General features: G+C 48.8%; 7 protein-coding genes across 19 annotated transcripts in view; 4 read left to right on the top strand and 3 right to left on the bottom strand.

The window, feature by feature from the left end:
* The window catches only part of LOC126568968 (uncharacterized), a 2317-nt gene extending 652 nt beyond the window's left edge, over positions 1 to 1665 (bottom strand). Inside the window, exons 1-4 of the mRNA XM_050225700.1 lie at positions 790 to 1665; positions 627 to 721; positions 367 to 567; positions 42 to 299 (exon numbers count right to left, since the gene is read on the bottom strand). Of these exons, the coding sequence (XP_050081657.1) occupies positions 42 to 299; positions 367 to 567; positions 627 to 721; positions 790 to 1664 (1429 nt within the window). The 5' untranslated portion in view covers position 1665. The remainder of the gene's footprint in view (positions 1 to 41; positions 300 to 366; positions 568 to 626; positions 722 to 789) is intronic.
* Positions 1 to 12500, top strand: part of LOC126568946 (heat shock protein 70 A1-like) — a 148470-nt gene that overhangs the window by 128217 nt on the left and 7753 nt on the right. The window lies entirely within an intron of this gene.
* Positions 1860 to 3060, bottom strand: LOC126568966 (N-alpha-acetyltransferase 80-like). 4 transcript variants are annotated; one of them, XM_050225698.1, is made up of 3 exons: positions 2919 to 3060; positions 2719 to 2810; positions 1860 to 2647 (listed from the first exon to the last, which is right to left on the bottom strand). In XM_050225698.1, the coding sequence occupies exon 3, from the start codon at positions 2618 to 2620 to the stop codon at positions 2114 to 2116; it is 507 nt and encodes a 168-aa protein (XP_050081655.1). In that variant the 5' UTR covers positions 2621 to 2647; positions 2719 to 2810; positions 2919 to 3060; the 3' UTR covers positions 1860 to 2113. The 4 variants fall into 4 exon arrangements, with proteins under 4 accessions (XP_050081655.1, XP_050081652.1, XP_050081654.1 ...); XM_050225695.1 differs by having other exon boundaries at positions 2727 to 2810; XM_050225697.1 differs by having other exon boundaries at positions 2867 to 3039.
* LOC126568943 (kanadaptin) lies at positions 3270 to 6143 on the bottom strand. Of its 3 annotated transcripts, none has more exons than XM_050225652.1 (4): positions 4987 to 6143; positions 4780 to 4916; positions 4224 to 4709; positions 3270 to 4138 (listed from the first exon to the last, which is right to left on the bottom strand). In XM_050225652.1, the coding sequence occupies exons 1-4, from the start codon at positions 6068 to 6070 to the stop codon at positions 3293 to 3295; spliced, it is 2553 nt and encodes an 850-aa protein (XP_050081609.1). In that variant the 5' UTR covers positions 6071 to 6143; the 3' UTR covers positions 3270 to 3292. The 3 variants fall into 3 exon arrangements, with proteins under 3 accessions (XP_050081609.1, XP_050081611.1, XP_050081610.1); XM_050225654.1 differs by having other exon boundaries at positions 3270 to 3931; positions 4503 to 4709; XM_050225653.1 differs by lacking the exon at positions 4224 to 4709.
* On the top strand, positions 6243 to 8363 carry LOC126568961 (uncharacterized). 6 transcript variants are annotated; one of them, XM_050225690.1, is made up of 3 exons: positions 6243 to 6260; positions 7043 to 7418; positions 7488 to 8363. In XM_050225690.1, the coding sequence occupies exons 2-3, from the start codon at positions 7202 to 7204 to the stop codon at positions 7949 to 7951; spliced, it is 681 nt and encodes a 226-aa protein (XP_050081647.1). In that variant the 5' UTR covers positions 6243 to 6260; positions 7043 to 7201; the 3' UTR covers positions 7952 to 8363. The 6 variants fall into 6 exon arrangements, with proteins under 6 accessions (XP_050081647.1, XP_050081646.1, XP_050081645.1 ...); XM_050225689.1 differs by having other exon boundaries at positions 6255 to 6305; XM_050225688.1 differs by lacking the exon at positions 6243 to 6260 and adding an exon at positions 6272 to 6339.
* On the top strand, positions 8723 to 9841 carry LOC126568963 (ADP-ribosylation factor-related protein 1). The gene is made up of 3 exons (XM_050225691.1): positions 8723 to 8979; positions 9051 to 9475; positions 9542 to 9841. Exons 1-3 carry the CDS (start codon positions 8887 to 8889, stop codon positions 9627 to 9629), a joined length of 606 nt encoding a protein of 201 aa, XP_050081648.1. The 5' UTR covers positions 8723 to 8886; the 3' UTR covers positions 9630 to 9841.
* LOC126568944 (CSC1-like protein 1) overlaps positions 10138 to 12500 on the top strand; it is a 4755-nt gene continuing 2392 nt past the window's right edge. Inside the window, exons 1-3 of one of the 3 annotated variants that reach the window (XM_050225655.1) lie at positions 10138 to 10239; positions 10309 to 10433; positions 11866 to 12500. The exon at positions 11866 to 12500 is cut by the window's right edge and continues 2392 nt beyond it. In XM_050225655.1, coding sequence (XP_050081612.1) covers positions 11889 to 12500 — 612 coding nt within the window. In that variant the 5' untranslated portion in view covers positions 10138 to 10239; positions 10309 to 10433; positions 11866 to 11888. Of the gene's footprint in view, positions 10240 to 10308; positions 10434 to 11576; positions 11735 to 11865 lie in introns of those variants that run through there. The other 2 variants (XM_050225657.1, XM_050225656.1) reach the window with 2 other exon arrangements.

Below are 12500 nucleotides of genomic sequence, written 5' to 3'. Positions count from 1 at the left end.
ATACGTGGAACCGCTCCGTTTCGCGCATTCGCTTCACCTACCAATGACATTCGGTATTGTGCAAAGATCGGCAAATTGGCTCGTGGATAGTGCTTTGGCAGTATCGTCCATTTGCTTAAAGGCCATCGGTTCGAGATTCAGCAATCCATCGCATACCCGCCAGATCACATCATGTACGCAGCTCAGAGACAACTGAAACTGTTCGGCCACATTACGGTAGGACACTTTTTTCTGTCCCAGAAACCACAGGAACGCCAATACGTGTGTTTCCACGCTGATTGCCACATATCCACCGTGGCCTACAGAGGAAAGGGGAATGGTTTATGTTACCAATGTTTGCCTCTTGTCGCAACAAGACATATTCACCTTTCAGTTTCTTGAAGGCATTCTCTTGTTCTAGGTGATGGCAAAGCCAGCGGACCGTGTCCCGTCCCAAGCGAAATTGCCGCACAAACTCCTCTTCACTGTATTCTGGCACGATGCTGTCCACGAAGTTCGAACAATGCGCTGTACATCTTCGCCGAAGAACAACCCCTGACGGAAGTCTTACGGCGATGAAATTTGAATCTGAAATAGCCAGATCATACAATAAAAATTGTGTAAATGGCTGGCACCATTGTTTTTACCACCATCCATCGGTGTCGTTGGCTGTTGCTCTTCTGAGGCCGTCGGATCAATCGATACTTCCATATTAGGGGCCTCGTCATTTCCGATACTATCGCTGAAAAGAAATCAAGGAAGCACAGTGCAGTCAATAATACGCGGTAACAGGACCGGATTACCCTTTACCTGTTTCGCGAATCTCCAAACTGGATTTCCGCATCATCCGTCTCAATAATAGCATATTCTTCAGAATATTCCTGCAAACCTGAAACATCATCATCCGAACCCACTGCTTCGTGCTGTCGATCTATCCTTACGGATCCTGATGATTGGTGGTCACAATTCTCGATGTCCCTCCACAGGACTCCGTCGGATAGTTTTCGCCGCTTTACAGCATCTGGATCAGTTGCTGGCACAAGGATGCACCCACCAGTGACTCCTTCCGGAGGCTCTGGCATGTCGACGTACACCTCCTCGACACTCGGATCTGTTGGTGGCCATTCCGAGGACAGTATTCCTAGCTGCCCTCCTCGCACTATACTCTCGATATGTGCCTGGGCATATTGAAGCTGTTGCTCTGGAAGCATTCTCAGCTCTCTTGCTAGAGATTTACAATACAGTTGAAGATCGTTCCGTAAGTCCACTGGATCCACGAATTGGACACGCTCATCCTGATTGCCGCTGATAGATTGAAGGGAATCATTTTCTCCTTCTGTTGGCCGTTTGCTCAGGGTATCTTTCTCCTCGGCAAGCAGAAAGTCTAGAGATTTCAATAACCACGTAGGGGTATGCCTCGTCTCGGTAGTTTGTTCAGATTGCGCAGCACGACGGAGACATTGCAGTTGCTTTAGAACGTTCTTTATCGTGCCAGAGACTGCGATTGGATCTAGTTCACGATATTTCCGAAGCAATACGGCGTGGGCCCGGTTGCGAAGATTTTTTGAAACACTTTTCGGCTCACCTTCACACGGCTTGGCCCACAGCACCGGTAGATTGCGGTACAGCTCTATAAACCCACACCAAAATTCGCGATTCTCCGGTCCTAGATCCAGCGAATCCATTTCCGGGCAGGCTGCAGCTCGGTGTTGATTTGAAAATGCGCCAAAAACCACCGGAACAGTTAAAAATTTAAGGGAAACCCAAACGAACAGATTGTTTTGTTCGGATGTTTACATCACGACACGAACAGCTCGATTCTCCGGATTCGAGTGGATTATTTTTGTCTCCTTTTAAGCGCCAAAACGCGATTCGGTTGATTTGCCAAGCGAATCCTTCCGTTACCGTTATGTTTTATTAATAGAGCTCATTTGAATAAATAACATTTCATCTAGAGTTTTGTAACTGTGCGTGCTTCTACCCTAATTCACCTACAATAAATGGCTTCCGCCCCGAACCCGCGCGCTCGGGAACGAAGCCTTGGAAGCCGATAAATACATTCCGTTCCGCGTTACCCGCTTTTACTTACACCGTCTTTTGAGTGGGGTTGTTCGGATTTTGTTATCTCCCATCTTCACTTGCTTGGGGCACCTTTAGTCATCCACGTTTTCTTCGTGCTCTGGTTGAATGTGGGCCGCGAGCCGAAAATGTTGATCGCTTTGCACAGCTCGTAACCGAGCTTGGCGTAAAATGCTTGCTGGTCGATCGTACACAGATAAATCCTGTCTAGCCGCAGGGTTGTGAAGCAATGATTTTCCACCTCCCGCATCAGCAGACGGCCAATGCCTTGACCGCGGCGTTCCCGTGCCACTACCACACTTTCGACGAAAACGGCATGCGGATCGGCTGGAATGGGCGAAAGTTTGGCGTGCGCAAGGACGGCCGTTTCCTTGCCATCGTCCGCCGTGAGCACGAAGCTTGTCGGTAGCGTTTCCTTCGACGATTCCAGACTCCAAAGCCGGGCCGTATAGGAGCGAGGCCACTCGGAATTGATTAGCGCTATGCACTGGTCCATCAGCTCGCGATGCTTATGGATCGGGACCACCTTATAAGGCTGCTCTTCCGTAGGAGGTGGAGTCATCTTTAATCGTAGGTTCACACTAAAACGCTGGAATATGTAGAACGATTTAAGGCTTTTGTCGTTGCGTTGCAAATGGTGCGATTGTTCACCATTCTCACCTACGCACCGTGTTTCAGGGGAAAAGGAAGGTGAACCTCAACAGCGCTCATGCGGAACACGTTGACCAATATCGGGCAGTGGTAGGGGTTTTCTAAAAATAGTACACGTACGGTCAGAAATGTGATCCTATTTTTCGATAGAACCCACCAATAATTCGTTGGCATATCGCCGATACTTGGCAGCACACGTTTCCACCTACCCGGTTTCGCGTTCCGATGCCACATTGACTACGCCGCACAGCAGCAGACATCCGCTGGTCCGCGTCCGAATTTAAACGCAACATTCGATACCATTTTAGCCAGACCGCGAGGGACGAAAAAGTGGAAAATCCATATTTTCATAAAAACAAAAACAAAAAAAAATGAACGTCACAGAAACGTCAAAATATGAAAATGCAGCGTCGATGTGTGCGTGAATGCGTTTCAAGGTCGCCGTTGGATTTGAATTATGCTTGGCCAGCAAAGGCAGCATTCGGTGTTCGGAGAGCGATTAACAGAGAATTAGGCCACACATTCAGAATGAGAATGTATTGTTGGTTTATTCTGCACGTTATGCTCCACAATTCCGACATAACTAATAACCATACTTTTCATTCAACGAAGTCCGACCGTCACCCGTCTGTCCCGAGGGTGGAACCCACTCTACGTTTTTATCTTCACTCGCCAGCTCTTCCGTATCGTCGATGTCGACGTTGTCTCGAACTTTGCCACGGGTTCGGTAGCGTGGACGCTTCTTTCGGCTGCTGCTAGCAGCTTCCGTTTCTTCTTCAGCTGCTTCCTCTTCTTCTGCTTTCGCCTTGGACGGTTTCGATTCCTCGGTGCCCCCGGTAATTGATCGTTTCTTCGTGCTACGGCCTTCCAAGGGCGATGGTTCGGAGGAATGCTTGCTCTTTTCGGCTGATTCTGTGGCAGTGCTTTGCTGCACCGTTTTGCTGGTAGTTTTCTTATCATTGTTTCCCTCCGTACTGCTGGACGCTTTCCCTGCCTTTGAATCTTTACCTTTACCTTCGGCCGGCACATCCGTATCCTTTTCCGCCTTTATGTTCGATCCCTGGATGGCGAACGTGTTGCTCAGTTTGTTCCGTTTGCCAAACAGGGGCAGCATCATTTTGCGTTTCTTATCCTGCGCATCATCAAAGGACGATTCCTGCAGCTTCCCCGTGACGATGCTACTCAGATCGAGTGGTTTGGCAATTTCGATCAATTTCTTCACCTTCTCATGCTCCAGGGTGAGGGTTTTCTGCTCCAAGCGCAACCGTTTCAATTTGAATTTATCTTCTGGCGGAACGAGGCTCTTTAAAAAATTGTCCACGTCATCCTCGTTCTTGGGCAAACGAGTTTCCTTTGAAATGAGCTGCGTTCTTTCAATCTCTTGCACGATCTCATCCAAACGCTCGAGAATGTTTGCCTCTTCGCGAATCTTCGTTAAACAGCATGCCAATGAACAGAGAGAAAATGAATTTAGCATTAAATGTTATCAATTAGTTGCCATTGCGTGAACTTACCAAGTCCTCGTAGGAACGATCTTGCTGCGTGTTTTCCGTTTGCTTCTGTTTACGGTGCTCTTCGGCAGCCTCGGTGGGGTCAAGGAACTTATCATCATCATCCGAGTCGATGGTTGACGGCACCGGGGTTCGTCCTGCTGCTCGTCTTCCTCGGGATCTGTTGCATCCCGTGGCGCCGGTCGGTACTGCAGTATCGCGTGGTATCGGGATATCCTGCAGCTTACCCGTGACGATGCTATTCAGATCGAGTGGTTTGGCAATTTCGATCAATCTCTTCACCTTCGCATGCTCCAGGTTGAGGTTGTTCTGTTCCAAGCGCAGCCGCTTCAATTTGAATTTGTCTTCTGGCGGAACGAGGCTCTTTAAAAAATTGTCCACATCATCCTCGTTCTTGGGCAAACGAGTTTCCTTTGAAATGAGCTGCGTTCTTTCAATCTCTTGCACGATCTCATCCAAACGCTCGAGAATGTTTGCCTCTTCGCGAATCTTTGATAAACAGTGAGAAAATGAAATTAGCATTAAATGTTATCAATTAGTTGCCATTGCGTGAACTTACCAAGTCCTCGTAGGAACGAACTTGCTGCGTGTTTTTCGTTTGCTTCCGTTTACGGCGCTCTTCGACAGCCCCGGTACGGTCAAGGAACTCATCGTCATCATCCGAGTCCGATTGTTTTTTGAATCGACGTCGTGGTTCTGCGAAAAGAGAAGAAAAGACCAAGAGGTAAGGACCACGGATAATAAATACGACTCCGAACACACTTACCATGATTTGCTTGGCGTAGCAGACCATGCCGATCTAGTATGCGGCAAGCCTCCAGAGCGCATTGGACGACCGCTTCCTTCTTCTTGTTTTTATCCGTCGCTGTGGCCACGATCGGACGACCGTTGGCATCATCGATCGGTAGCTCCACGGTGCATTTGTAGAGTCTGGAGGGCAGTTCCTCCACCTGATAATCCAACTCGTGTCCCTCACGCTCAAAGTATCCGCGTAGCGTTTTCTTAGGATCATCCAAAAACAGTTCCTCATTGTTAGACGCGGCGTATGGGTTCTCGGTCAGGTCCGTTTCCTCATCGGCGTCCTCCGCCATACCCCAGCTGATGCCTTCCTCTTCCTTCAGTTTTTCGATGCGCTCCCGTTCCTTTCGCTCGATTTCGGCCATCTCGTCACGCAGTTTACGAATCTTAGCCGTTTGTTCCTTTATCTCGGTGATGGTCATGGCCGACGGTTCATCCTCATCATCCGGCGGTCCCTGAAGAATGTAGTTTCGCGAGCTCGAGCCCAGCTTCAGCATGTAACCGACGCGCACTCGCACGTACGTGCGCGCCGCTATTTGCTGCTTGTTCACAAACGTTCCGTGCGTGCTATTCAGATCGTAAAGGTACCACCCGGGTTCGACGGTGGCGTGCGTGGAGCGTCTTTTATCGTCCTGCTGCTCGTCTTCCTCGGAATCGGATGCATCCCGTGGCGCCGGACGGTACTGCAGTACCGCGTGGTATCGCGATATCGTTGGGTGCGCCAAATTGAGATCACAGTTCGGGAGCCGGCCAAACAGCCAGAACGGCTTACCTTGCAGTTGGCGCACCTTTTCGATGATGACCCCGTTCTTCTCCACCTCAAAGAAGTAATTTCGATCGGGATGGCACTTGCCGGACCAACCCGGTTCCTTGTACGGTATCGGTGGAATCTCGGCGGTATTCGTTTCGAACGTGCTGGCGTTCCCCAGCTCCTCCGGCTTGGGTATCGGTAGGTTAACCTTCGAGGCGCTAGATGGCAGATCCGGCTTGCGCCCTTTGGCCAACACCTTCGGATCGATGGTCGGCACTTTGAACTCCGATTTTTCCGTCATTTTGCAGTACCACAGCTTCGCGGCAAGAGTCCTGGAATCCGGCGTTTCTCTTCTTCGGCGGCGTCCGGCTTTTTCACAGAATCTTCCAAAACACAACAACGTTTGAATCCGTTTTTCAGCCCAACTGACAGCGACAACACTCGAGCAGATTATGAGAATGAATCGAGCAGATGTTCGAGCCAGGCGCGCGGTAAGGTCGAGGGATTCCGCTTTATCCGATCTTCTGTTGTCTTCTGTTGGTAATCGTAAAAAGTGAAATCTCCAGAAAAGTATTATAAACCGGGCTAAACGAGTGTAAAGTGTAATTAAAAACATCTCCAATCATGTTGCCTATCGTGATCGTGCATGGTTGAGTCGAGAAGACCCGGGGCGGTCGATCAGTGATCATCGTCACCAAAACTACCAACATTCCATCGTCCAATGCCCCCAACAGCGGCTGGTTGACTTTGTCTGCATATATTGGAAATGTGTCAATGATGATCATACTCTTTGGACGATCGCGAGACCCTCGTGGCACGGCGATGTTCACTTGCCCCGAAACCACCACCCTCCCCAAGGGTGCCTTTTCTTCTCACTTTCTATCCGCCGAGTTCGATGACAATATGTTCGGTGGGATTTCTCCCGTGAAGATGAAATAACAATGATCTGATCGCAGACAATCGGTTGGTTGGGGATAGCTGCTCTTTGATCTTGGAAAGCGCCATTGCCGGAAGCCTCAGTGGCAGTTTTGGTGGCTGGCTGATCATAGTAAAGTTTACGTTTGTTGCTCCGGCACTAGTTCCCCTTTGCCATACGTGCTGCAGTTACAGGCTCTATTTGATGTTTATAAAAGGCGTGAACGGGACGCTTCATATTTTTATTTCTTTTTCTCACTCGGTACCCGGGACGTGCTTTGTGCGGAGTTTATTGTTCCACTTGACTTCCCACACCGTTCCAAGCTAGTAATGTTTTTACTTTTCCATACCGTTTCAGTCATCAAAGGACATTAATGTGGTGTGCCAGAACGATGAGTAAAATGCGCTCCTGATGCCAGTGATAGTTGGTGTTAGATGAGAATTACCCATCAATTTCTGTGAGACATAGCCGTTGCATCAAAGTTTAAGTGCGTGAATATAGTGACGAGCAGCGAAGATGAGTTTGAAAACCCGAAGCATCGTGTTTGTGACATTTTTCACCAGCTGCCTTATGGTGGGGTTGCTGGTGGCCGGTCTCACCACCAACCACTGGATACAGGGCTCGGCAAAGCGCAACAACTTCAGCGAATCCATTGGGCAGATCAACTTTGGTCTGTTTTCCGGCCATCGGCAACTAAATGTGGGTTTTGGATGGCGTGACTACAAGATCGATGGTAAGGGAGGAACGACGGAACAAGCGGCGGAACCAAACCAACGCTTTATTGAAATATTGTTCCTTTCAGTTCCCTCTATGATTCGCGACGAACCGGAAGTGATGAGCTACTGGCTTTGGCTCGGTGCCGCACTCGGTACCGGCTTGGGTGTATTGGGTGGAGTCATCGGTGCAATCGGAGCGGTACTCAAGTCAGCTTCGGCATCCAAGAAAACCGGCACGATGGTGGTGCTGTTTGTCAGCAATCTGCTAGCGGGCATCTCGCAAACGATCGCTTTCGTCTGCTGGTTGTTGCAGTTCTACAATTACCTCACGCACAATGTGCTCCTGATGGAGGATCGGAACAACAACTGGTACAGCACTGGGTTGACGATGCTGGGGCACAGCTTCTATTTCGTTGCCGGCGGCATGGCGTTGGTAGTGGTGAATCTCATACTGCTCGTAGTGGCCACGCGGCTGGAGCATAGGGAACGGAACAAATTCTCCCACCCCGTTACAGATGATAAGACGCAGGGCGCTATTATGCTGTATTAGACGCTAAGTAATTCCTGCTACGCGTAGGTCCACGTTTTCCTTCCATCCATCTTTAATACTCAGTTTTACTCCGATTTATTCTACCATTTACTTATGAGTTCAATCTACTTTCTTGGAAGTTGTGATTCGGCATCTTTTTTTTATTGCTTTTGTAGCTTTAGGACATAAAAGTGGTTTAGAAATCACGCCATAAGCTGAACTAAAGACGAAAATTCGAAGAATGCGCCACCGGCATTGGCAGAGGTGGATGCTCACTGCAGGTGCATTTGATTTTAACCATTTTAACCATATTTTACACTACGAACCCTATGCTAGGGTATTGAAGGAATTACCATACTAAGTTAAATGAATATACTTTCTTACTGTTGAGTGTAAGTGCGCCTGTATGAAACAGCGGGAAAATAAATGAATTGAATGGAAGCTGTTTGCGTTTTAATCAACTGATAAGAATCATCTGGATCACGAATAGCGTATGCTAGGTCAAAAGACTTGAACGACACGAATGAGACGAGAGCATGCGTGTGGCGAGGAAGTTGTGACTATGTTAAAGTGATGGTGATAAATTATTTAATTTTAGTATAAAACCATTATCATAATTTTAGGAACATAATCAATCAAGGCCATATTCAGCGAGAGAAATTATAAAATGCATCGGCCGTGCATTTCTGCTCGGAATGCATTCAAAGGTTAATCGGGCACTCAACCGAATGCATTCAAAGGTTATTCAGCGTTTCGTTTGTCAATTTCTGAACCAAAACATTGACGAAAACAAAAGGGAAAACGGGAAACTCGGAAGTAGGAAAACTCCACAGCAAATCTGACTGAAATCTTTGCTCGTTCAGTAAAGTACTTTACGGTATCACACATCCGAACAGTGCATCTTTAGTGTGTGCTCTTTAAACGGAGACGATCGGGTCGAGAGGAAACGCAAAAAAATGTACACTTTGCTTAGCGGATTCTACAAGTATCTTACACAGAAGGACGAATACTGCATACTGATACTGGGGTTGGATAATGCCGGCAAAACGGTAAGACTACCGGAGGAGTTCTACGGTACGATCGAAGGTTTCATTTTATGCTTTGAAATGTTCCTTTGCAGACGTACCTCGAGGCTGCCAAGACGAAGTTGACAAAGAACTACAAAGGGATGAATCCGAGTAAAATCACCACGACCGTGGGACTAAACATTGGCCAAATAGACATCTCGGGTGTGCGGTTAAGCTTCTGGGATCTGGGAGGGCAGCAGGAGCTGCAGTCGCTGTGGGATAAGTATTACTCCGAGTCACACGCCGTCATCTACGTGATCGACTCGAACGATCGCGTCCGAATGAACGAATCTAAGGAGGTGTTTGATCGCATGATCAACAACGAGTACCTGTCGGGGATACCGTTGCTGGTGCTGGCGAATAAACAGGATCTGCCGGAATGCATGGGCGTGCGAGAGATCAAGCCGGTCTTCCAGGAGTCGGGCCATCTTATTGGACGGCGAGACTGCCTCGTCATGCCCGTATCAGCCCTCACCGGGTAAGTGCATCCATCAACCGTATCGTCTGACACCATCCTTATCCTGATTTCTGATCCTCTTTGCAGGGAAGGCGTTGATGAAGGCATTAAATGGTTGGTTGAGTCGATCAAGCGCAACTCAATCGTACGTCCACCGAAGACGGAAGATACCTGATTCGTCTTCCCGAGGGATGGGTATCATCTGCGCGGTTACTGTCCAACTAGCTAGCGCGAGAATATGCTGCTATTTTGGACGAAATCATTCATTCCCATCATAAGTTTTGAAACACTGTTGAGTCTGTGTAATAAACATCCGTCACATTTCTGTTCAGTAAACCGTGAAAGTGGTTCGAAAAGCAGCTGCCACGTGCCGCTGCCAGCACATCATTTGCGGGGCCTTTTGCGTGATTTCGTTTTCATATTTACCATAGCCCATCTAGCAGTTATTTGCTGGCATTTAACTTTAGTAAGCTTGTTCAGCTAACATTCACTGCTTTTGGAAAGAAAGTTAACATCCATATTCTATCGCGAAGAATAGTCTACCGACCGCGAATTTGCGCAAATTATTTTTGGTTTTTTCTCCGGCCAGCCAAATCAGCTGTGCAATTCAGCGTGAGTTCCTCTGCTGGCAGTTGTCAGCGACCCACCGTACCTCCTCGCCTCGTCAAAACAGTGTCCGCCTCAAACAATTTCAGACTCCGCTCGCTGTGGTAGTGGTAAACCGAGGAGGAAGGGTTGGAGACTCGCAATTATCTTCCCACTGGCCAGCTGCTTCACCATCGCCCGTAATAGGCCCGCATTTTCTCTCGTACGCACTGTATAATCGATTATTTGGTTCCGGTTTCCGGTTGCAGCTACAGACACCCTTCGAATGCAAGCGCTGTTCGACGGCGACGGAAAGGATTACTCTGCTGGTGCTGGCCAGCTAGTTATCGGAACGCTGCCTACGGGGACCACTACGGCAAATAGTACAACAAAGGTAGATATCATCGTTCCGCTACGTGGAATGTCAGTGATGTCAGCAGCGGACCGTGGTGGCGTGCTAATATGCTAAGAAGTGGCCAACGGAAACGTAATCCGCAATCCGAGACGCAATCGCGGTAATAGAAAAAAATCAGCCCCAGGCACAAAGTTCGCCAAGTGGTTGTTAGCACATCCGGTGCTTGAAAGCAATGAACCGCAAAGGAAAAGATTGCATAAACCGCCCAAGGGGGTGGAGGCTAGTGAAATTGACGGGGAAACGGTGCCGTGTATGTGGCGAAGTGCTTCCGCGACGGTGACCAACCGTGCCAGCCATCGGCTGCGTTACGAACCTTTTTTCTAACCCACTCTGTGCCCCCTTCTTATCAGTCCGGGAATGCTGTTTGAGTAGATAATCGGTTCTAGCTCGGTACGGATGGATGGATGGGCCCCTTTTTAATGCTTTTTCCGAATGGCAAGATTACGGTGACCTCCGTCCAAAAAAAGAGATCATTCGGTGACAAAAAGCTGGGGTGGAGCGGTATAATTAAGTTGCCGTAAGACCGTGATTAGCTGGTCCGCCGAGAATCTGCTGGAAATCACATTCTCTACACCCAATGCCCAGCGCAGCGTTTGTGTGGACGCGAAATGCGGGCTCGTGCGCTAGCCAACGGCATGGTCCGTTTGATTAAATCTAAGCAACCAATGGACAGATCCTCTATTGTCCAGGGTGATGATGCGTAGTGTCTGTGGCGAGGGGAGGTAGGAGGAAACGCAAGAAAACGATCATCACTTATCAAGCGTCTCGCAGCATAGCAATGTGCCTGTAGTGTAGTGTTGAGTGCGATCATCTTCCGCCTTAGTGGTGCGGTGAAAGGACACCGCACAATGCGAAGGCACAGAGTGGAACCAATCGCGCGATGAGTCATCGTTTCTGATTCGCGGTAGCGCGCCAGCTATGGGCTTGGTCTGGTCTCGAACTATACAGTACACTTTCGAATTCCGTTTGAAGGTAGCAGCAAACGTTGCAAATCTTATCAACGTTATGATGTGGCATGCTGATATCAAGAATGCAATACTTTGTTCACTCTTTTTTTATCGCATTCGTGAACTGAAAACGTGAATCATTTACTCGGTGTGCGCGGTATCGGTCGCAACGGTGCGACAAGTTATAGTAGGCAGTGCGCGTGATTGGAAATTCTGTGCGCGTAACGTAGTCCCGTAAAGGGTTTCGCCTGATTTAGAGCGTGGTAAAGGAATTGATAGTATAATGAGCACATCCCACGCGTTATCAATAAATTGACACTTTTCTGGGCTAGTGTACGTTAAGAAGAACGTTTCGTTATCACTACTCGGTCGCAGTGATGACATCGCGACCACGTTGTGGTCGAACAGCGGAATCAGAAGACCGATCAGCAGATTAGTTTCAAGTTTGTTTCCCTCTTTTACAGACACACGGCAGAGATACGACAGCATGTCCGACTATCCCAACACAACGTTTATATACGCACCGGATCGTGAAGCGTGTCTGGTGCTGAACAAGACAAAGATTCTCATCAACCTGTACGAGGGTATCCCGGAGACGCTGCTGCTGAACGTGATCGCGTGGTTCTTCCTGATTCTGTTGTTCACGCTGCTGCGCCAGCAGGCCTGGGACTATGGGCGACTGGCGCTGGTGAACAGCCATGGCGAGAATAAGCGCTGGACACAACTGTTCTATGCCCATGGCAATGTGCCGGGTGGAGGGAGCGGAGCCAGTGAAACCTCCGACACGCTCAACAGTCTCAGCATGGACCGTGGCTTCTTCTCGTGGATCGTGGCCACCTTTCGGTTGACGAAAGAGCAAATATTAACACACAGTGGACCGGATGCGGTGCATTATCTGTCGTTTCAGCGTCACCTGATGGTGGTGATGGGCATTATGACCACCATATCGATCGGGATCATTCTGCCGATCAACTTCTCGGGCTCGCTGAACGGCGACAAGAACTCGTTTGGTCACACAACCCTCTCGAACCTTTCGCCCGACTCACCGGTCATGTGGGTACACGTGCTGATTGCGATCGCGTACGTACCGATGGTGATG

The sequence above is a fragment of the Anopheles aquasalis genome, chromosome 2, assembly GCF_943734665.1.
Source record: "Anopheles aquasalis chromosome 2, idAnoAquaMG_Q_19, whole genome shotgun sequence".
NCBI lineage: Eukaryota > Metazoa > Arthropoda > Insecta > Diptera > Culicidae > Anopheles > Anopheles aquasalis.
This window is presented reverse-complemented; position numbering and strand designations above follow the sequence as displayed.

Coding starts and splice junctions, on each gene's coding strand:
- LOC126568966 (XM_050225698.1), bottom strand. CDS start 2,620: ATGACTCCACCTCCTACGGAAGAGCAGCCTTATAAGGTGGTCCCGATC.
- LOC126568943 (XM_050225652.1), bottom strand. CDS start 6,070: ATGACGGAAAAATCGGAGTTCAAAGTGCCGACCATCGATCCGAAGGTG. Junction 4,710..4,779: donor TTCGTTCCTACGAGGACTTG/GTAAGTTCACGC, acceptor TGTTTATCAAAG/ATTCGCGAAGAGGCAAACAT. Junction 4,139..4,223: donor ATCGTTCCTACGAGGACTTG/GTAAGTTCACGC, acceptor TGTTTAACGAAG/ATTCGCGAAGAGGCAAACAT.
- LOC126568961 (XM_050225690.1), top strand. CDS start 7,202: ATGAGTTTGAAAACCCGAAGCATCGTGTTTGTGACATTTTTCACCAGC. Junction 7,419..7,487: donor GCGTGACTACAAGATCGATG/GTAAGGGAGGAA, acceptor TGTTCCTTTCAG/TTCCCTCTATGATTCGCGAC.
- LOC126568963 (XM_050225691.1), top strand. CDS start 8,887: ATGTACACTTTGCTTAGCGGATTCTACAAGTATCTTACACAGAAGGAC. Junction 8,980..9,050: donor TGGATAATGCCGGCAAAACG/GTAAGACTACCG, acceptor GTTCCTTTGCAG/ACGTACCTCGAGGCTGCCAA. Junction 9,476..9,541: donor CCCGTATCAGCCCTCACCGG/GTAAGTGCATCC, acceptor TCCTCTTTGCAG/GGAAGGCGTTGATGAAGGCA.